Source organism: Schistocerca piceifrons, chromosome 2, assembly GCF_021461385.2.
Source record: "Schistocerca piceifrons isolate TAMUIC-IGC-003096 chromosome 2, iqSchPice1.1, whole genome shotgun sequence".
Classification (NCBI taxonomy): Eukaryota; Metazoa; Arthropoda; class Insecta; order Orthoptera; family Acrididae; genus Schistocerca; species Schistocerca piceifrons.
In genome coordinates, this window is record NC_060139.1 from 728094387 (window position 1) to 728119020 (window position 24634).

General features: G+C 42.7%; 1 protein-coding gene across 1 annotated transcript in view; it reads left to right on the top strand.

Moving 5' to 3' along the window:
- The window catches only part of LOC124775800 (adenylate cyclase type 3), a 458110-nt gene that overhangs the window by 362658 nt on the left and 70818 nt on the right, over positions 1 to 24634 (top strand). Inside the window, exons 15-17 of the mRNA XM_047250630.1 lie at positions 9722 to 9797; positions 13409 to 13634; positions 21082 to 21164. Of these exons, the coding sequence (XP_047106586.1) occupies positions 9722 to 9797; positions 13409 to 13634; positions 21082 to 21164 (385 nt within the window). The remainder of the gene's footprint in view (positions 1 to 9721; positions 9798 to 13408; positions 13635 to 21081; positions 21165 to 24634) is intronic.

Genomic DNA, 24634 nt, shown 5'->3' on the forward strand with positions numbered 1-24634 from the left:
CACTGATAGGACCTGATTTACAATAGACATGTTAAACAACTTAAATAAATCTAGACCAAACAAGTTCACTGCAGAAGAAGAACGAAGAACGTAAAATGACACAAGTTTTGTTTGTCCCTTGAATGTTGCAAGAAGGCTGCACTGTCCTAACACAGGAATTTTCTGTCCGGAATATGTAGTTAGCTTAACATTTGCGGCACGCAACGGAGGTGCGCCCAGTTGTTTGTATGTGTCATGATTGAGCAATGAAATGTAAGCAATCAGAAATAAGTTTTTACTCGTCGCCAATCTGTAGTGACGTAACAAGACTGTTACGCCACACGGTAGTAGCCAAAAGAAAGGCACGCTAGACTAATGCTGTGGCCGATGGTGCACGAACGGCAATAAGCAGACGGGCGTGAAGTCTGGAACATAAAAACTTATGAATGAATACGAAGAAAAGTATGTAGATGCTTTTTACTTATCTTTTCTTTATTCCTTGGAATACATCGCTCTTGAATACTCGTAAGCTATAGGCACTGATACAAATGGCTCCTTGCTAGTTCGTAGCCATTAACTTCTGATGGCTATTCTGTCTCTCGGCTAATGAGAGAGAAAGGCTTCGTACAACTGGGCGATAGCTAGGTTCGCGTACAACTGGGCGGTAGCTTGGTTCTCGTACAACTGGGGTCGAGTCCACTCTCGTATCACGAGACCTGCCTTGGTGGTGGCGCTAGGTCTGCGATCACAGTGGCGACACGCGGGTCCGACATGTACTACATGGACCGCGGCCGATTTAAACTACCACCTAGCAAGTGTGGTGTCTGGCGGTGACACCACAACAGGTAAAATAATAGACAGACAATTAAAAAACACGGCGACAGTCTGGTTTCTGTTCGCAAAAGATATAAAATTCACACCCAGCGACAGCATGGTTTCTGTTTGCAACACTTGGAAAGACGAAACAACACTGAACATTCACTGGAACACTGCACTGAAAGGTTGGCAAATATGTCATACCACAGCCGAGAGCAGGTGGGAGGGAAACTGGACAGATGATGGGAAAATAAAAAAGAGGGGAAGGAGAGGAAAAGCGAAGGGGAGGAGGGGGGAAAGGGGCCAATGGAGGATGAGGACCCATAAGAGGGGTGGGACGTGCTGGGCAGACGCGACAGGGAGTGGGGAAGGCAGAGGAGGGGAAATACAAAAGGACTTGGGGGGGAGAAGGGGGGTAGGGAGAGGTTAGGTGGGGAGCAAACACAGGATGGAAGGGGGGGAAGAGGGAGCCCAGGGAAAGGACAGAGGAAAGGAGGGGGGCTGAGGATCAGAGTTGATAGGAGGGATAAATGGAGGGAGAGAGGGCATCATCCGGGAGGGGGAGTTGATGGAAGCCACCTTGGGAAAGGAGAGGAAGGGTGTAGAGATGGAGGGTAGGGGGGACACAACAGTGAAGGCGTGGCAGGGGGAGGGGATGGGAGAGGAGAGGAGCAACCAGGGGATGAGGGGGATCAAGGTGGCGGGAGGTGTAGAGGATGCAGATATGTTCGAGGAATAGGAGCAGATGGGGGAAAGGAATGAGATCATAGAGGATCCGTGTGGGGGACGGGAGGCACACAAATAAGTACAATTGCACAAAAATTAGATAATTCATTCAAGAAAAATGGAAATGAGCGTATGTCATCGTTGGCCGGCAGGCCCCTTTCGGGAAAGTTCGGCCGACAAATGCGAGTCTTATTTCATTCAACGCCACTTTTTTTTTTATCTCGTTACATTCGTTCTATTTGTTCAGGGTGGACATGCCATGACGCTTGTTAAAGTTCGTCGTCGATCCATTAACTCAATTATTTTATTACAGTGGGCAGCTAACCCTCTGACCGAACACACTGAGCTACCGTGCCGGCTATTGGGCGACTTGCGTGCCAGTGATGAGGATGAAATGATGGTGAGGACAGCACAACACCCAGTCCACGAGCGGAGAAAATCTCCGACGCGGCCGGGAACCGAACCCGGGCCGCTTGCGTGGGAGGCAAGCACGTCACCACCCAGCTAAACAGGTGTACATGCGTTCAAGAGAAAGAGGTTCAGAAATTGAGCACGTCAGTAAGGCGTTGGTCCACCTCTAGCCCGTACGCAAGCAGTTATTCGGCTTAGCATTGACTGACAGCCTTGTTAGGTGTCCTTCTGAGAGATGTCTTATCAAATTCTATTCAATTGGCGCTTTAGATATTCAGAATCCCGAAACAGACTGCAATCTCACTGATTGGGGTACAACTGTCTCCAATTCAATGGCTTCCAACTGAGCCCCGATGATTAGCGAAGCATTTACGAGTTTCTTCATACAAGGAAATGACAGCATTTGTGAAAATAGTTCTTTACGTTTCTAATAGATGTCATAACTTGTTACATTCACAGACTACTGTCGCCTAGTTTAAAATATCTCAAACTCCGCTATGAACTGAAATTTACAGGTACACGAATAAAATTTATACTGTATCTACATGTTCGAAGAGTGAATGTATTTAAATGTGTGTAACTGTCTTTATTTAATTCTATTATTGAATCTTCTTTACCGGATAAAAATGCACTCTGAACATGGCACGACGAGTTCTTCGCCTCAAAACAACGTGATTTCTACAGTCGTGGAATCGAAAAGCTACCCCAGCTTTGGCAGACCATTGTAAATAGTGAAGGATAATATTATTACTGATGACTAAAGTCTCTGTTATGTGTATTTGTTGTGTTTATTAAACTTATGAATAAGTGCGGCATCCCAATAACTTGACTAAATTGCTGACAGGATTGTGGTTGGCGAAGTGAATGAATGTCCTTAGCCCAAGCTGGGTACTATTCAGTAATTAAAATGTTTATTAAATCCTTGCTTAATACTGTGAGTACAACAGACTGATTGGCGAGCTCTATCAACATGCACGAGCTTGGCTCTCCACATGACTTCAAAATTAAAGTTCAAAAAATCTGTTGTGCATTACTTTTCAAAGCCTGGTAACCTGCGCAGCAGTTTCACGAACCAATACTGCAGTTCAGCATTAAAGTCCACGAGCCGATGTAGAAATTTTACAAGTCCTTAACATCACACTGCTATTCAGAGTTAAGAATTCACAGGAGCGACTGTCGAAGACTTCTCTAAGTTCCACAAATAAACTGCAGCCCCTTAATATATGATATACTAAGATTCTCGCGGTACAGAGTCATTATAGTCTGTGAACATCCCTACACATCTGCTTGAAGTTTACGGAAGCATTAAAACAATAGTGAACAAAAATAGATGTAGAGAAACCATGACAGCTCTATCTTCGAGTGGTAAATGTTGAATCAGAATTCACTGTGCCACATCGACTCCGAACGTAGTTATTTGACGAAGTTTAAACGGAGGCCAATAGTTGACTTCAATGCGATTTTGTTTTACACATTGTAAATTAACGGCCTGTGTGACGTTAAATCAGTGATGCAGGTGTGGAAGACATATACTGAAGAGATCCAGACTAGATATAGAAGTGTAATCGATCACGACAGACTATCACCAAGGGTTCATAGACACACCATGTGCAAGAGAATACGCTACCGTTAGATCGTAAGGTTTCATATATCGTATTGGCACAATATCAGAGCATGTCTGCGGATGTACGATATTATTGCCTGACCCAATGTTCCGTGTGTTTGTTCCAACACAGGAAAACATGGGAGGTGGTAGATCAGTCGAGGACGGAGTCTTTAAAAGTGAAGTCTAAGGCCTGACTGCAAAAGGATAGGAAAGTAAATTTAGGGAAGCCATGGAAAAACTAAAACCTGGATGGTCACTCGGTGATTTGATCCCCTCTTGCCCCGAATGCAAACTGCATTGTAGGCTGCTGATGTCCTTCCCTTTGCGCAGAATACTTTTGACGCTAACTGAAGCCGCCTAATATAAAAAGTCACCTTCTCATAAGCGAGTCACAACAGAGCGGATATCAGGATTTCAATATACCCAAGCACGCGAAGGGCGTTACAGACAACCAAGCAATATCCGAGAGAGCATTATGCAGGCATATATCGAATGGTTACTTAAATCGACGGTTTTGTGTGCCGTTGTGTATTATGGGAGATCTCTGCCGCTTTCAGCTGCGTCTGTTTTTAACAGCTACCATGACATAAAGAAAATTATAGAAGCCGAGATGTTATACGTCCTTCCAGAAATCAATGAAGATGTATTCTCATACACAAGTGCAGGTGAACATGTTGAAAGGAAAGTTTACAACCTTCTGTTTTACTCCACAGTCCGCATTTCTTTTATCCGTTGCTTTCGCTTTAACCTAACATGTCGTACATTGAAAACATTTAGGATTACACCACTTAGCTAATGCTATGTAACACTTCTCCAGTAGATTACGCACCAGATATTGGACTCTGTTCGAAGACGTCTATAATTCGATTACTCAGCGACACATCCACACTGCTTAATATTGCGTTCCGACGATAAGGGTGTTTATCGCTGCCCGTGGTGCCTGAACCAGATAGTCTCCATGCAGACAGCACCGTTTTACTTCTCTTTACATTTGCTCGTTCTTTTGTTCCATCTTAGGCCAAATACGAATGTTTACTAAACGTTCATTGATTCCTGGCTAAGAATGCTTAAAACTGTAGCAGTTTTCTTAAACATTAGTAAACTGCGAGACGCAGATTTTTCTTGTATGAGCGATAGTGATGACAGTTCCACAGAAAAGTCGAAGCAAAAGCCAAAATTTTGGAATTAGTGCTCTGTCGTCAGACATATATTTCAATGCTCATAAGCTGATATAACACCACTTTGTTATTACTAATCAGCTGCTGTCCCATTGGGCAATACAATACCGTCCATATCTTAAATAGCTCCGATGACATCAACATGGTTGGAGATATGAGATTATCGGTGTATTTTCACTATCTATTGCAAAGAAGTGATCAAGCAGTCACAGAATGTCCGGTAATTACTTGGTGAATCGTATTGAATTTATTTTAGATGTTGGACTAGTAAATAAGGCGTGACCAGCATTTTTATAGTATTTTTAACGAGTTGCAGAAACTGACGAAAGATTTCCTTACATTATACGGCGCTCTGTGTCATGTGCTACCTTTGCTTCCATGAACACATCTTTCTCCTGTTCTTAAAGTGTACCACGCTCAACAACGTAGGAAAAATTTACGTAGTTGTTAAGACATCTCATCATTGTACTATGTCACAAAAAAGCGTGTGTGATGTACCCTCGTCTCATGAAATATTTGAATTTCTGATACGAATCAGCTACAGTATTTTATCTTCATCAGATAAAAACGAGCTGTATAGGGAAGAAATCCAACCGTCCATCGAAAATCCATAACAAAATTACGTACTTTCTGTTTCAATTAAAATGTATCTCTAGTTACGGCATAGCTCTCCGAAGAAAAATTCAATTGATTTCTTGTTAATTTCCCTCCTCGTCTCTCCAAGCCTTTTCCTTTCCAGTGACTCATTAGTCCTATTTTATCGATCCATGTTTCTCTTCAAGTTGTGGTTCTTTCACGGATGTCTCCAGCATCCACCTCACTCTGTTGCTACATCAATATTACTTCTGAGCCACAACGTCTCCCGTTCTTCACCGGCCCCGTGAGACAAAAATTACATAATTTATCGTACATCAATCACACGCCTAAGCACCACTGAACTGTTCCTTATTTCACTAGTAGATGGCCGGCCGGTATGGCCCAGCGGTTCTAGGCGCTTCAGTCTACGGTCGCAGGTTCGAATCCTGCCTCAGCCGTGGATGTGTGTGATGTCCTTAGGTTAGTTAGGTTTAAGTAGTTCTAAGTTGATGACCACAGCAGTTAAGTCCCATAGTGCTCAGAGCCATTTGAACCATTTTGAACCTCAGATGTTAAATCCCATAGTGCTCAGAGCCATTTGAACCATTTGAACTAGTAGACGGCGAAGCCTACTCCTTTTTGCAAGCCCACACAAAGTGGTAAAAAACGCTTGTTTTCTGTCACAAGAATCCAGGCCGCATTCCACAGTCTAAATCTGCAGTAAAAGGCCGTCCTTTAAGAAATGTGGAGTCGGAGGCTAAATTTATTTATTAACACAGCTGCTCTTTGTAATCTCGCATCTAAGTTCTAAAATAGACAAAGCGTTTATACAACTTTCGGGAATGCAGCTAGAAGACGTCTTCGACAATCACCAGTATTTCGACTAGTACACAACCTATCATTTTCAAGTCACAAATTCACCTCTAAAGAACTGTGCAAGGAAATTCAAAATCTCGGTACCTAAGGCATATGTAGAAAGACAACAAACACACCTTAACAGCTGCCGCCAAAACACAACAAACGACGACCAACGTCAGGAGTTATTGGTAGTGAATATTAATTACCAGGAGGTGATCAAGAAGCCTTACATCTGTCCCTCTGTTGTTTAACCAGGATTAGAGCAGAACTGCATGCAGAATTTAAGAAAAAAAAACTCCATCTTTATCTATGACGTCACTTGTTAATTTAGACTCCCACGTTTCCTTAATAAAACTATGCCAACAGTTGAAAGTGCACGCGAGAATCCTTATGTTGTTACGAGGGCTTTCAATAAGCAATGCAAAACACTTCTTTCTCTGTCAGTTTCTGTTGAAAAATACACAATTTGCTGTGGGACAATATGGAATATTCCCGCTTCAGCCCCTAAAATTTCATGGAGTTCCGGTCGGTGGCGGCGCTGTATGTAGCCTTCGAAATGGCGTCTGTAGTGGAGGTGTGATCCAAGCCGAAAGATGTCATTGAGTTTCTATCTGCAGAAAACCAGAACATCACAAATAAATATTCACAGACGCTTGCAGAATGTCTACGGACGCCTCTCAGTGAAGCACGGTGAGTCTTTGGACGAGGTGGCAGTCATCACCTCAGCAAGTTCGCGCAAACCTGTCCGATCTCGCGCGTGCCGGCCACCTGCACACAGCTGTCGCTCCTGCAATGTTGGAACATGCGGACACTCCATTCGAGGTGATCCACGGATCACAATCAAACAGCTCGCTGCTCACTGAACGTCTTTGTCAGTAGTGCTGACACTCGTCTATCAGTGGAGGTACTCAAAGTTGCTCGCCCGCTGGGTTCTTCGCTGACTACCAGATGAGCATAGACAGCAACGAAGGACCATCTGTGCAAAACTGCTTGCGCATTACAAGGCTGATCGCGAGAATTTTTTGTCGAGCATCGACACGTGCGATGAAATATAGGTTCATCACTTCGAACCGAAAACAAAATGGTAATCCATAGAGCGATATCCCACCCGTTCTCCGAATAAAAAGTTCAAAACAGCACCCTTAGAAGGTCGTCATGGCAAAGGTCTTCTGGAACTCTGAAGGGCTTATTCAGTTCGATGTCCTCCCTCTGAAGTGTATTGCGCTACCTTCCGGAAACTGGAGAAACGACCTCAGCGTGTTCGTCGCCACAAATATACAAACGAACTTCTCCTTCACCGAGCGGAGTGGCCTCGCGGTTTGAGACGTTATGTCACGGACTGCGCGGCCCCTCCTGCCGGAGGTTCGAGTCATTCCTCGTGCATGCGTGTGGGTGTTGTTCTTATCATAAGTTAGTTTAAGTAGTGTGTAGGTCTAGGGACCGATGACCTTAGCAGTTTGGTCCCTTAGGAATTCACACACATTTGAACATTTGAACTTCTCCTTCTCCGTGACAACGGAAGGCCTCACACAAGTCTGCGCACCCGAAATGAGCTCACAGAACTTCATTTGACTGTTCTTTGTCATCCACCCTATAGCCCGGATATCGCACCTCCCGACTGCCATCTGTTCGCCTCCATGAAAGATGCACTCCACGGGATGCAGTACATGGTTGATGGGGAGCTTATTGATGCAGCAAGACGTTGGCCCTCAACAGAGAGCTCCACCACGCTCCTGGTAGTTTGACCAGTGTATGACATGTCATAACTGTGAGGGATACGGCGGACACCAGCCTTACGCAAAGCAAAATCATCTTATAGAGACCCTAAGCCGGTCGATGTGACCGAGCGGTTCTAGGCGCTTCAGTCCGGAACCGCGCGCCTACTACGGTCACAGTTTAGAATCCTGCCTCGGGCATGGATGTGTGTGATGTCCTTAGGTTAGTTAGGTTTAACTAGTTCTAAGTTCTAGGGGACTGATGACCTCAGATGTTAAGTCCCATAGTGCTTAGAGCCATTTGAACCATTTTGAAGAGACCCTAAAACGGTGCTAATCTTATATGGCGGTCGGAAAACATACTTAACATCGTGTTTCCGCAGAATATGAACATTCCTGTTGGAAATGTCACCTGGCAAGGCGAGAAGGTCGTAGACTTGGGTGCCACATCGTTATTATCGTCGCTCACGCATTTCACTGTTGGTCAAGAGCGCAATACCCTTTTGATCTTTGTTTCACTATAACCATTCTGACGAAAATGACTTCGAGGTGGGGTACCTGAGCTGACAGATTTTCATGGTCTGATGTGGCGTGGTCCTATGAAGTACCCCTTCTTGTTGAACGTCTCAGTGAGGCAGCGCAGTAGTCAGAACACTGGTCTCGCTTTCAGGAGGAGGACGTTTCAAATCCGCGTCCTGATTTAGTTTTTTCGTGATTTCCCTAGATCGCTAAAGCGGGTAGCCTTCTTTGAACGCAAAAAGGAGACTTTAGTGATTCAGTTTTTTTTTCCAAGTAAAATGAAAAAGTAATGCTAAATCTGATGATATGGTTTCATTCCATACACTTTTGTCTTTACTAAATCATTTTTGAGTCCACATCGGACTGTCCTTGTAACCGCTGCGTCAGGTTGAAGGACCTCTTGCAGCCGTAACATTCGTCATCGGCGGGAATCCCCGAAGCTGTCCTATTAGACTAGTAACAATATAATTTTGTATAAGAATTTTCAAAATATTTCCTATCAGCCTATATAGGATAACTGAATAATATTGAGTTCTAACAGAATGGTGATGTGTTGAATCAAATGCATTTTTCTTATACCACAAAATCGAGACAAAAAGACGCACCGAAAACTTTTGAAGGTGTCACAAAACGGCTAAGTACACTGATAGCGAAATAAATTCAGAATTCCGGCATCAAATTCAGATCCAAATGCTTTTAAGTTGAAATCCGTCAGTGAGCTTCTGAGAGTAGATTTCTTGCTCTTCACTGCGGAAAAAGTTACTCGCAACAAGTGTATAGGTCCAAACGATGAAATAATCGCAGCTGAAAACCTGTGAAGTCGTGAAAATTTATGTTGAAGATAATTTTTACACTAGTATACAATTTTCAAATTGTGAAACTTATCACGCAATTGCCTGTCACACGGTAGCTCTATGTAGCTAGTCGTCCCGCCCGGCTGTAATGTGGCTTTTCACCAATTTTAAAATTCACTTTAAGCAGTGTTCAGTTTAAGTAGTCCGCCTAGTGCTTAAGACTATGGCCAGTTTAACACACGGTCATTCCTTTGAAAACAACGCACAGTCTGCACTTCCCTTGCGCTACATAATGACGTCTGTTTATCCCATTTTACCGCGCTCGAGCTCGCCCAGCCGCCTACTGAACAGACCTGGTATAGATAATACTACGCTACAATTTACCCAAGCAAGTGTTCATCCGAAACACCCCTCAAAATTATGAAACTAATCGACACTTTAGGTAATAAATGTTTTAATTAGACTTATAATGCTTTAACACGGCAGATGAAAATGACTCCTAGTGGCTGCATGTCGAGACACGTGTTGTGGTTTCTGTTGCAGCTCTGCGCCGGCCGAGCTGTCCCTGGGAGTGTTGCTGCTGGCTGTCACCTTGGCTCTCGCGTTCGTCGCCAGGCACGTGAGTATCTGCCACGTACCTCCTCGGCATCAACTAAAAATTCGGTCAGTTATCAGTAAAGATATTCCGTATGCCTACTGCGACAGGTGAGGATCTAGCGTTCGGTTCAAAATGTTTCACCGTCACTCCCCAACCCTCACAAAATATAATTTGCCGTCATCCCCATATTTCACGTGCCAGAGGAGCCTAAGATTGTAATAATAACAACAATAAAATATATAAAATGTTTATTAGAATAATAACAATTGTGCTCTTAACAGACCATTGAAAAGTGTCCTGTGTTAAATACAGCTTTGATATATATACAGGGTGAAGAAAAATTCGCCCACTCGAATTTTGCAGCGTGATTTCTCACATACTAGCAATACAAAAATGTCTCTACGAAATTTCGTTCTGCCCATCTTTCCGGCAGTAAATGGACGTTACAGCTTGGCAGTCTGTCAACATTGTAATCACATGTACAGTAACTACCTCTGTCAGCTTATAGGAGAAGGGCTGTGCAGTTGGTGCAGCGGATAGCGTTTTGAGTTAGCATGCATGAGGTCGAAGGTTCGATTGTGGGTTGACGCGTATTTGTTTTTATTTGCCAGTTTCATTCTGTCATATAATAGCGTAGTATATACCGTTTCTTAAGCCATACGTATCCGACATTTACATAGTACAGTGTTTTGTAACGGTGACAGTAACAAAACCGTGGTCAGACAAGTCAGAAATAGACAGTTGAAACAAATGGCCTGTCGGAGGACAAATTAACTTCAAAAATACATCTACATCTACATGGATACTCTGCAAGTCACTTTTAAGTGCCTGGCAGAGGGTTGATCGAACCACCTTCACAATTCTCTATCATTCCAATCTCGTATAGAGCCCGGCCGCGGTGGTCTAGCGGTTCTAGGCGCGCAGTCCGGAACCGCGCGACTGCTACGGTCGCAGGTTCGAATCCTGCCTCGGGCATGGATGTGTGTTGTGTCCTTAGGTTAGTTAGGTTTAAGTAGTTCTAAGTTCTAGGGGACTGATGACCTCAGAAGTTAAGTCCCATAGTGCTCAGAGCCTCGTATAGAGCGCGGAAAGAATGAACACCTAGATCTTTCCGTAAGAGCTTTGATTTCCCTTATTTTATCGTGGTGATCGTTCCTCCGTATGTAGGTCGGTGTCAACAAATTATTTTCGCATTCGGAGGAGAAACTTGGTGGTTGTAATTTCGTGATAACATTCCGTCAGAACGAGAAACGCCTTTCTTTTAATGATGTCCAGCCCAAATCCTGTATCATTTCTGTGACACTCTCTCCCATATTTTACGATAATACAAAACGTGCTGCCTTTCTTTGAACTTTTTCGATGTACTCCGTTAGTCCTATCTGGTAAGAATCCCACACCGCGCAGCAGTATTCTAAAAGAAGACGGACAAGCGTAGTACTGGTCGTTTATACGACGTGCAGTACGTGCTTTCAGATGTAACACATTAGCAACCAGTGATAATAATAATAATTTTCATACTTACGACCGCATGACGTTTACAAAAGGACTGATGCTCAAAGAGACTCCCCGGCACGTCTAAATAATGCGCGACCCACTGAATCACACAGCTCTGGACTCTTCCCAACATGGCTGCATCCACAGATATAAGAGCAGCTGAAAACGCTCTATCAGTTCTTCCACATGTGTAGGCGGAGAAGAATACACATGCTCCTTCAAGTGTCCCCACAGGAAGAAATCCAGGGGATTTAGGTCATGTGAACGCGGAGGCCATGCAGCTGAACATCACCGTCCGATCCGTTTCCCTGGAAATGTCCTGTCTGAATATCGTCGCATATTAATTCCAAGATGTGGACATGCATCATCATATTGGGACCACAACCTCTGCTGAAGTGGAACTTCATCCAATGCTTCAGGAACATCGCCTGAAAGGAATGCATGATACCTTGTGCCGTCAACCGGTTAGGCAACATGTAGGGGACCACAAGTCCTGTCTCCCAGTACTCTGTCCCAGATGTTGATGCAAAGCGAATTTGATATTCATAGTCGCGGGTGGCGTGCGGGTTGACGTCACAACAACGGTGGGCATTGTGCATGTTGAAGACACTCTCACGAGTGAAGACTGCTTCATCCGACCGTATTACAGTGTCCATGAAGTATTCGTTTGCTCCCTGTTGTTTTTGGAACCATTCGCTGAATTGCACCAGCAGACAACGGTCTGCAGGATGCAGGTGTCGCATAAACAGGAGTGCAACCCATGCTCGTGCAACACGTCAACGACCGTGCGTTGTGACACACGCAGCTGACTTGCTACGCTAATTGTACTTCGCTGGGGTTCTTGACGTGTGACCTCCAGAATAGCTTCCCCTGCAGCTGGAGTACGGCGAGTCTGTGCATGACCTCCGTGACGCGATGCTGGAAGGAGAGAATATGTCCCCCGAAGGCAAAGCACATTTTTATGTGGATGACGTCGATCAGGATATCTAGCTGCATATTCACCAGAGGCAACACCAGCCCGGTTATCATGTCCACGAAAGACAAGAAACATATCCACATACTCGTCGTTTGTGTATGCTATACGTTTGCCTCACTGTTTTAGAATACCGCTAGAAAATAATATGATATGTGTACGGATGTACATGGAGTGCGTCACGGGCGCGTTACTCCGCTAGCAACTAGTCCCTTTCTGGTGAACAGCGCTAATTAGTCACGGCGGACTGTTCCACCTAACGCGCATCACCTCAATTACAGTTCTTCTTGTGCATGATTCGCCGCGACACTGTTAATTGCGAAATTTTCGTTTCCGAATCAAACTGTTTCCTTAACCGTAACTGGCGTGATATTTCCACATTTCCATCGGTCATAATAGTGGTCGTTGTAGTAGTAGTAACGCATGGAATACTAAACAGCAAGAGCTTACCAGATTCAGTGTTGAAAGGCATAATTACTGGTTCTATGGTGATAATATATACGAATGGTAACCGAGTTTGGAAATTATTTGTTAAGCACTGGTTACGGAAGGCCCTAACGAAGTGTAATGGACCTGAACGTCACAAGAATAATAGTAGGTACTAATCGATGGGATCATTGGGGGAGGGCACATAGAAAACTAGTTTGGAAACTAATAGTTGCAGAGGTGCAAAACAATTAGCGTCCATGACGTGCAAAAGGTTTCTTTAAAAGATGACCAGTGAAAACGATTGTACTTCAATTTCTGTGTTCGTAGTACGTAAGTACAAATGTTTTGTAGAAGACCCACTGTAATCACTGCTCTACTTGACGTGGCACGCAGCCAAAATATCGTAGAGCTTTTGTGTCTCACGTGACGAAACGGCTCCTCAATGTGAAATAGCAGGCAATGATGTCACAAAACTCGTAGAGCACCACATCAGCGTTAGCTATCTCGTCCCGTGTGCCGACGACTTTAGGGCGCGAAAGTAGCCAGAGTGGGCCCTGGAATCATTTCAAATCATTTCCTACATTCAATACTAGAAACGCAAAATCAAAAGTCATAAAATACGCCACTCAGTATCTCAATATTTCTCTCCTGCTGTTTGATTGTGCCTTTGACGTGCCCTGCTGTGTGACCTGTACCCGCTGCCTGCGGTATCGTCTGTGTATCGGCGTCTTTGCAGACGGAGAAGGCGATGCGCGTGCTGTTCGTGTGGCGCGCCGAGGTGGAGGAGCAGCGCGAGCGCGCGGCCGACATGCGGCGCCGCAACGAGGCGCTCGTGTACAACATCCTGCCGCCGCACGTCGCCGCGCACTTCATGGGCAGCCGCAAGCGCCAGCACGAGGAGCTGTACAGCCAGAGCTACGCCGAGGTCGGCGTGCTCTTCGCCTCCATGCCCAACTTCTCAGGTGCGCGGTCCGGCCCTCACAGACGCCAGCACTAATAATTATCCTCGCGACTCACTGAGTCCTCATGCTCTTGAAAGCGAAGCTCTGGTAATGCAAGTGTTCCATTTCGCTTCAATATTTGAAAATTTCAGTACTAAAGGGAATATCTGTCACATTAAAATACCTTGGGATCCCCTCGATCGTCAACTAAAACCGAAACCCTGCCTTCTGAAACCTGAACTGGCAAGGCATATTAGAATAAAATCCTACACACCCACAAGCCCTTGATCCAATGTATCCTCTCCTATGCCCTCATTACCAAGATCCTCTTCCACGTCGTCTTCATCCACTTATTAACTCTTTTCAAATTCTATTAGTCCCTCCAAGAGTTGCAAAGCTATCAGTAGGCTATGTAGTAGCTTTGATCAGTTATGGCCGTGCCTGCATTACCTGTATGTTATGTTTGTTACATACCTATCAGGCATTATCTCGGTCATAACGATCACTTTCTTTCCATATGCGATCAGTGTCTTACTAGAAGCAGTGAATAGTCTAGAAACTGAGTGAGGATGCCTAAAGGGCCACGTAACCTATGGAACATTTTTGTTGTAGATAGTTATCCTTCATAATATAAATTAGCATTTATAGCAAACTTGAAATTGTCTCTGTCGACATAAAGGCGCAGAGGTTATATGATCAACTAATTTTCATTGCTTATAAAATTCAGTTTAAATTCTACAAGGATATGAAATGCACAATGAACTAATACTGATTGATGTGCACTTCTAATTACGTGCAAATCAAACAAACAATTGTCTCCCAGGTTCTGTCTTACACATTTACGTATGTTTCTTCCACTACCATGCTACAACACTACCAATAATCCTAGTATTTACTACATCATTTATGTAGGTCTAGAGTACCAAAACTACCAAACCACCCCCTTGATAGAGTGCAACTCTTGTTCCTCCTAATTCATGAAGACATACACTTTGTCTTGCTTTCCACACCCATTCAGTCGTTGACTACGTGAATCCTCTACCAAAGTGTCAAAATCCCATCATTCCTTGCTGATATTAAACACCTCCACATACGCTACAAATCCCACAATTTGGACTCCAAGACCACCATTTCTCCTTAATTTCCAATCCAAATATGTTGCCTGGCTGCACAAACACATCTAATGAACTGCACATCTCAGTTCTCTATGTCTTCCCCCACTTCAACTTTAGCTGACTACCACTCACAGAAAACAGAATTATTCCTGACAGTTATCTCTTCTAATGTGTCCAATCAAGTACTCCCAATCCCTACCCCAAATCAGAGCCCCCCCCCCCCTTCTTCCCCATACTTCCCTTTGCTCTCCTCTTCACAACTACCATTTTGTTCTCTGTCCCAAAGGTACCCATACAATAGTTTGTGTGTGTGTGTGTGAGGGGGGGGGGGGGATCTGTACCTGTGGGTATGGAGTATTTTTAATATTTTGGAAGATGAATGGTAACATTTAAGTAGCCATAAAACAGTTCCAGTTCCAACCCAGTTAAAAACCTATGTAATACTGAGTTTTAAATCATTTTCTTGAAAGACAATCCTGACTGCACCATACATATTTTTTCCTTTCCCTATGAGTTTTGGAGGATGTGGGGGTGTTAGTCCCCCTTTACCCTGGGTTTTGGGTGCTCTTGCACCATCCTAGTCATTCCAACTTCCGATCACATGTGTTTGTATCAGCCATCCTCCAATACTACATTCATTCCTACTTTCCATTCTAAATCTATAACTCCACAAAATCAATCTTCCTGCCTCTAATTTTATCCTTTCCCAGTGCAAGTCCTTCCAATTCCGCACACTTTAACTCTCCTCAGTGTCAACAAGTGTTATGATGCACCTGTGTACTTATATTGTGCATTAGCCTAACCGAGCGAGGTGGCGCAGTGGTTAGCACACTGGACTCGCATTCGGGAGGACGACGGTTCAATCCCGTCTCCGGCCATCCTGATTTAGGTTTTCCGTGATTTCCCTAAATCGTTTCAGGCAAATGCCGGGATGGTTCCTTTGAAAGGGCACGGCCGATTTCCTTCCCAATCCTTCCCTAACCCGAGCTTGCGCTCCGTCTCTAATGACCTCGTTGTCGACGGGACGTTAAACACTAACCACCACCACCACCACCACCACCACCATTAGCCTACATATCAATTGATGGGAATATACAGGGTGATTCAAAACGAATACCACAACTTTAAAAATGTGTATTTAATGAAAGAAACATAATATAACCTTCTGTTATACATCATTACAAAGAGTATTTAAAAAGGTTTTTTTTTTCACTCAAAAACAAGTTCAGAGATGTTCAATATGGCTCCCTCCAGACACTCGAGCAATATCAACCCGATACTCCAACTTGTTCCACGCTCTCTGTAGCATATCAGGCGTAACAGTTTGGATAGCTGCTGTTATTTCTCGTTTCAAATCATCAATGGTGGCTGGGAGAGGTGGCCGAAACACCATATCCTTAATATACCCCCATAAGAAAAAATCGCAGGGGGTAAGATCAGGGCTTCTTGGAGGCCAGTGATGAAGTGCTCTGTCACGGGCTGCCTGGCGGCCAATCCATCGCCTCGGGTAGTTGACGTTCAGGTAGTTACGGACAGATAAGTGCCAATGTGGTGTTGCTCCATCCTGCTGAAATATGAATTGTTGTGCTTCTTGTTCGAGCTGAGGGAACAGCCAATTCTCTAACATCTCCAGATACTGTAGTCCAGTTACAGTAGCACCTTCAAAGAAAAAGGGACCAAAAACTTCATTGGCTGAAATGGCACAGAAAACGTTCACCTTAGACGAGTCACGTTCATACTGAGTTGTTTCCGCGGATTCTTAGTGCCCCATATACAGACATTGTGACGGTTGACTTTCCCGTTAGTGTGGAAAGTTGCTTCATCACTAAACACAATCTTTGAAACGAAAGATTCATCTGTTTCCATTTGAGCAAGGATAAAATCACAGATATCGATTCTTTTAATCTTATCAGCTGCAGACAGTGCTTGAACCAATTTCAGACAATAAGGTTTCATAACTAACCTTTTTCGTAGGACTCTCCATACAGTTGATTGTGGAATTTGCAGCTCTCTGCTAGCTCTGCGAGTCGATTTTCCTGGGCTGCGAACAAATGCTTGCTGGATGCGTGCTACATTTTCATCGCTCGTTCTCGGCCGTCCAGAACTTTTCCCTTTGCACAAACACCCATTCTCTGTAAACTGTTTATACCAACGTTTAATACACCATCTATCAGGAGGTTTAACACCATACTTCGTTCGGAATGCACGCTGAACAACTGTCGTCGATTCACTTCTGCCGTACTCAATAACACAAAAAACTTTCTGTTGAGCAGTCGCCATCTTAGCATCAACTGACGCTGACGCCTAGTCAACAGTGCCTCAAGCGAACAAATGTACAACTAAATGAAACTTTATAGCTCCCTTAATTCGCCGACAGATAGTGCTTAGCTCTGCCTTTTGTCGTTGCAGAGTTTTAAATTTCTAAAGTTGTGGTATTCTTTTTGAATCACCCTGTATTACTCACCAATGTGAAAAGTGTTCTAGTTGTCATGGAAGGTAAGCTGAAGTTGTGCTGACATTAACTGAAAGGACTGCACCTTATACTCTTGCAGCATGAATGTGGGAAGTCTGAATGGAAAATACACTTGTGCAGATGTGTGACACCACATTATTAATCATTAAACTTATTGACAATGAGGTTGAGTGCCAACACAAAAAGTGAAAAAACAGGTGTGCAAATTGCTAAACTCTGATTCAGGCTACCTGTTTTTCAGCATTTGTCATGTGGCAGTAGGGTGTTGCCATGCTGACTATCATGGCTGTTCTGCTAAGGGTGGCAGGTATAGCAAGTCATTTCAAAATTGCTTTTGCTTATCTGTTTCTCAGAGAAAACTACACCCCTTTTAGATGTATTGGGAAAGTTATATTCTGTATCAGCAGCTGCTTTTGAGTATCCAGTGGGAGAACAGCAAGCAAAATATACATTCTGTGGCAATTAATTTAAGCAAAACTACTATTTGAACTAAACAATAAGCTTGTGATGTGTAATTATGTGAGAAAACTGCAGTCAGCAGATTGTGGCAGTTAAATAAGAATTGTTAATCATAGTCACCATGTGGGCATAAAATTAAGCTAGCCTCACATTTCCCAACTTGACCACAATCTCATGAAGTTGTATGTCTTAGAGAAAATCCAGATTTTGTCCTCAGACTTAGTCTCTATCATGTCTAGTAAATATCTTCTCTGTCATTTGGCTGCCTACTCGCCTACTCACTATGTCAACATTTTATGGCCTGAATTAGTTCTATATTTGAAACTGAGGCACTAGAGAAAAAGTTGCAAAGAGAATTTACTTCCTTCAGTTCATAAACACATTGTGGTAAGAAGCTTGTCTGAAGTAGGATGCTTTCTATGATAGTAATAACTGTAAATGGGAAACCACAGTGATTTTAGTTTCTAATTTACTTCAAAAATATCAGTAGGAGTTCAGTTGTATGATTATGATTTGTTCTCACTGTACTTCAGTAATGCATTACCCAGTGTACTGAATACCTTCCATAACACTCATTTACTGAGTGAGAGGAGGTAAAGGGAAGTGACCATAAGAGATTCTACTCCAGTGCTCCCAAAATTCCAAGTGCCAATTTACAATGCATACTAATATTAGTAGTGATATCATAAAGAGTATTCTTTCAAATATAGTATAAAGAAATAATGCATTAGAATGTATTTATATAGGTGCTCATAAGTCTTATATGTATAACTCAGCTTGGAAGGGAAGGATAATTTTTCTGCCAATTATACAGCTCAAATATTTATGTCTCCCTATAACAACAAATGAAGACCTCGGCTAGCTTGGATTCAGTGTAATTCATTGTAGCTGATCAGCTGAAGTCTCCTGGAACAAGAATAAGCAAAGATCACTGCAAAGAACATCACTTGCAATCTACATGCTATTCCTGTGGGGCAGTGAAAATGTAATTGTTGTCTCTAATTGCAGCAACCTGTGAACAACAATGCCCTGATAGATAAAAGTCCTTATGCTATTCCCAAGTGAGTTTACCCAGGCTGTATTACAAACTGGGACATGTAAATTACTTTTGCTACCCCACACTGTGTCAGACAAGTTACTGTTCTGCCAGATGCTCAGCATACCACATATTTTAATTGTTTTTGTTTTAATTTGTTTTTGTTTTAATGTCACAATGAACAGTGGTGATGATCATTTCAATTCATGAAGCTTTGATAGTCCTATTTGGGCAATCTGTTCTCTTACCAGCCAAGTGTCTAGGTAGCAGAACAGCCCTTTTCATATCCCAGTGTCCCATAAAGTTGGGTACTGCAGTTTTTTTCCCAGTGTAACAGCTTTCTTACAATTTTAGTCAATTAAATTTAGATGGCATAGTGGTGAATAGCATTAAGCAGTATAATGACAGTTTACTGTTAATACAGTATACTGATTAAGATTCTCTGATTTACTTGTCTTTTGTTAATGTATACCTTAACTTTTCCACATCCGTGAATGTTATTCTTGATGGGATCTAAGTAACATGATGAATGAATAAATGAATCAGTGATGAATGAACTCCTGTTCTTAGTTTACATACATGAATTTCCAGTTAATTTAAAGGACTGTTTGAACTGTGACACTAGATTGATGGCACAAGCACACTTACCAACAGCCCAAAATCATATCAGATACTGCCCACTTCATAGGTGAACAAGCCAATAGCTGCCAGACAGAAAACTACTAAAAGCTCAGCTCAGAGTGATTCATATTATGGATTTCGTATAAACATAAATGACCTATTGGTGCTAGAAATAGTCATTAATAGCCATACTCTATTGTAATTGTTTAGTGGATAGCAAGCTAAAATGGAGTTAACACTTAATCAAGAAGCTAAGGTAAGTATTTTCTCACTGTGAGATATCTTCTGTATGAAAATGAAGACAAGGTAAATATTTGTTCAGCAAAACCAAGTATATTTCCTTCCCAGTGGTGTTTGTTGTTAGCAATACAAATCAGAATCAGCTGACTTGTGATTTACACAACCACAGTACAAGTTGCTAAAACAGATTTTATCTCTTTGTCTAAGATTTACAGGTAGGTTCTATATTCTGGTACAAAGGTCAACAGCAAGCTACAGATTTAGTTTCTAATGACTGCTTTTCTGTTATTAATACCACAGCACATTGCACAATTCTGTACAGAAGATGATAAATGAGTGTCTGAACTGTGATGGTACTAAGGGCTGTAGTCCAAGCTCTTGTAGACACAACATTGTTCACAAATTGTACCAAAGAATCTTGGTCTCATAAAAGCTTTGATCAACAGATAGAAGGATTCACCTACTTATCATCTGTTAATAAATTTACTTTGCAGAGAAACATGTGCTAACTGTTTTTGCGGGAACTATTGTTACTAAAATAGCAGTTGTCACATTTGCATCTGGAAGCTATTTTTCTTTCTGCTACTGGATGTGATCTTTTACAATATGTAATATTCTCTTACACACACAAGAACTATATACTGTCTAAAATATGTAAATCTCTATATTTAAGACGAAAAGGCTAATGTCAAATTATGTTATTAATCTGAGACAGTGACAGGACTGTACATCTCTCCTCAGAGAAAAATATCGTCTCAATAAAATTCACAAATAAATATTTGGACTGGAGAAAAGAGGTATCAACAACTCAGTGATAAAATTCCAGATTACAAGTCCAAAGATTTAGGGTTCAATGACCAGTCAGTCCTAGGATTTTATTCTGACTCTTATCAGTTCTTTCAACTCTGACAAAGTTTGTTGATGTGAGAAACACTGAGTTTCACAATGGTTCAGAGTCCACATTGAATTGTAGGTCCCCCTATAACTGACCGATAAGTCAGTTCAAAGGTAAGAGGAAAGCAACAGCACACCACCTTCTTTAGGACCATCAGTTCTTTCAACTCTGACAAAGTTTGTTGATGTGAGAAACACTGAGTTTCACAATGGTTCAGAGTCCACATTGAATTGTAGGTCCCCCTATAACTGACCGATAAGTCAGTTCAAAGGTAAGAGGAAAGCAACAGCACACCACCTTCTTTAGGACCATGCCTAGTAAAACACTGTGACATTCAAAACAGTCTTTAGATTGGTGATTGGCTTGCTGTACTTTACTTACTTAAGTCACTTTTTATAAATCTTAACAGAACTTCTGGTTGGCCCAGTTGTACATAACCATTTTTTTGCTATTCTGATCAAAAAAGCTTATTTTTATGAATTTCTCCTTTTTTTCTTTGCATAATGCAACATTTTATATGAAATCATTTATTCAGACATGAAGATTTCATAATAACCAGAATTAGTAATTTGAACTTAATGACTGTCACAGAAATTAACTGAATGAGAATAACACACTTATTGTTACAGATTTTTACTCAGAGGAAACTGTCAACAACCAAGGACTGGAATGCCTAAGATTCCTGAATGAAGTTATTTCGGATTTTGATGCAGTAAGTTGTTCTCATGGAAAACTTAAAAATTTTATACAACAGTATAACAGTATCTAAACACACACACAAGAGAGAGACAGAGACAGAGGAAGGGATAACATAAGTATTTATATAAATAGTATTCTATTATGTGTAGTGTTACACTGCAAAATAATGTACTTGCTCCCTAATCTGGGGCACTGATCCACCTGTGCCAGTGCAGTAAAATGATGCCATACAGGGGGAGGTTCCACCATTTTGGTGACCATAAACTATAAAGTAAGAAGATGCATTCAGAGTGCAAGAACACTCATTCAGGAAGTCTACAAAGCATAAGAAGATAGTTAGCATCAACTGAATGAAGTTGGGGAATCCTGCAGCTCTAGCTCAGAGGAGCGGAGCAAATGAAGCCATCACCACCCAAAGTGACATCTGGATGGTATGACCTGCTGCCTCTTCTGTAGGGGCCAGGAGTGAGAGACTGCTATGGTGTATTGGTTGAGGTGACACATCTACATCTACATCTACATTGATACTCCGCAAGCCACCCAACGGTGTGTGACGGAGGGCACTTTACGTGCCACTGTCATTACCTCCCTTTCCTGTTCCAGTCGCGTATGGTTCGCGGGAAGAACGACTGTCTGAAAGCCTCCGTGCGCGCTCTAATCTCTCTAATTTTACATTCGTGATCTCCTCGGGAAGTATAAGTAGGGGGAAGCAATATATTAGATACCTCATCCAGAAACGCACCCTCTCGAAACCTGGCGAGCAAGCTACACCGCGATGCAGAGCGCCTCTCTTGCAGAGTCTGCCACTTGAGTTTATTAAACATCTCCGTAACGCTATCACGGTTACCAAATAACCCAGTGACGAAACGCGCCGCTCTTCTTTGGATCTTCTCTATCTCCTCCGTCAACCCGACCTGGTACGGATCCCACACTGATGAGCAATACTCAAGTATAGGTCGAACGAGTGTTTTGTAAGCCACCTCCTTTGTTGATGGACTACATTTTCTAAGCACTCTCCCAATGGGATGGAAAGGGTGGTACTAGCTGATGGTGGCTAGGAAAACACAGCTGGAAGGTAAAACACTGTTATTCAACTTCTGCTACAACAGCCATGGTGCAGTAATGCTGCAATCAGTCCCACATTGGCATGCAGCAAACGGACCATGTTGCGCATTATATTTCCTGGCTGCCGGCAGTGTGTCTGGCTGTGATGTTCATGCCCAGCATTTCTGACACTCTTTTTGCCCATTTAACAATGTATTTCCCAGTTTGCATGGTGTAATGGCTTGTAGGAACTGTCAATGGCATGTCCATCTACCACAATTCTCATGGAGATATTAGGTCTGAAAAAAGAGCCTGCCCCTGTGAGCAATGATGGTGGATGCAGGAACAGTCATCCAGGTGGTGTAGTGTGGAGGTCTACATCAACCAGGGCACAAACTGCTGCCCTCCAAGGCATATGTTTGGCAGCTGCTGTAGAGAGCTTCAGAGTGGCTCATCTATCACTGCTTGTTGACCCATAACCTGATGGCCACTGGCATGACACCCAAATAGTGGTGGCTACTACCAGACTGCAGCTATCTCTGTTCAAATCCTGTGCTCCTTAATGACATGTTTGTTATGTTAATGCACAGCTTCCAACCACATATGAATTAACACCCCTGTGGCTCAATAAAGTAGAAACCTTCTGGACTGTTCTGCAGTTGTACTGAACTTCTGCTACATTACCAGGATTGTGAGGCAGAGGTCAGCCCACCTCACAGGAGATAGACAGGCCTCTTGATGAACTTGTTATCTGTTGACTGCCCCTCATTTGCAACACAGCCATAGCAGAGCTGCTGTTCTCATGGTTGTGCCCAAAAGTTAACAGTGGCATTACACATCTTCCTCCTTGGACAGACCCAGTCCCTGGGTCTCTGCACATGGCTGGTTTGTAACAAAAGACTCCACATATGTAAAAGCAACATATACTCTTATTATTCAAGTTTCCTTATTAAAATTATGTGACTTGAATCACAAGTTTCAGACGTCGTGCATTCACCCTACAGTTCTAGCTCACTGGGTGTTGCACATCCATCCTCGTTCCTCATTTCATACATCATTAAGTTGAACTTCCCCTCTTATTGCTAACTACTCTTATAACAACATATAACATCATTTCTCACTCATTTTGCCATAATGACTCTTCTCGTACAGTAATTTATTCAGGGCACCATGCCCTCTGAGTTTCACACATTCTTAATTCTAGAATACACATCCCTTAGCACTACTTTTACACTTGTCTGAAAATTCCTGTATTCTACTCCTCTATTTTATGTACAACTGGTCAACAAGTCTAGTGGTACTTGATACACTGGGGGTCCCACTAATGAGTACCTCTCTGCCTAAGGTAGGCAAAAGTTGCACAAAACAGAGTCAAAACTACCTCTGCACCCATTATTGTGACACTTAGTCACAACCCTATGTCATTGCTCCTACCGAACTAGCAGCACATGTTAAAGCATCCCCCCTTTCAAAATCTGTTCCCCTTGCATGTCTGTTAGCTGACTCAAAGTAAGGATTAGGTCAAATAGTGCATTGGGAGCACCGCTAGTAGTCTATCTGGCCAGTACAATTGTGACTGAGTAATGTTTAACTTGGTCTCTCCTATACAAGCAGTTGACAGGTGAAATGTCAGCAATCTGTTCCCTTAATTAATAATCCATAGCCAGGCAGTTCCAATCTCATAACCCATGCAAGCCTTCCCTGCTTGTAGCAGTTAGCTCCCAAAATTACAGTACTATTTCTGAAATGGTGGAGGTAGGGTCATGGCTCTATGATGTCATACCATCCTGGCCATCTGTCTTACCTACGTACAACTGAATTTTTGATGTGCCCATGCCAATATGAATTATTCTGGCTGGGTAGATTGTAACCCTTCTCCTCTGACAGTGCTGAGTATCTTCCAACATAATTTCAGACCTAGCCCCATCTTCTGAGATCAGCAATACTTCTCTTGTTTTAACCTGTATGAAAAAAGGTCTCCTACCTTAACAGTAATGGTGAAACACTTAAACTGTGTAACTACTGGTAACTTGAAATTGAATCAAAACACAAAGGTGTGTCTGGTCCATCTTAGCCTTGACTATTACTCTATTGCTATGTGATAGTGCAACAGCAGATTCTTTGTGTGTGGATGTGCAATAAGTTCTGATTCTGGTAGCATGTCTCATCAATTTAAAGTTAGTTTCAGCCTCCATTAATGACTGATGAGGACCACATCCACTTGTCTAATGAAAACACTCTGCTCTCAATTGGTTGTATTTGCACTGTCATAATTCCACTCCTGGTGATGAGGTGAAGCACTACCATGACTAGGGTTCTTCTCGTCTTTATCCCTGGCATGCAGCAAACTGGGAACAGGAAGTTGCAGTCATTCTCCTCCTCCCTTTGGAAAGGTCTGCTGCCCAGCAAACACAGAAAGAAAGACTTATTATATAACTG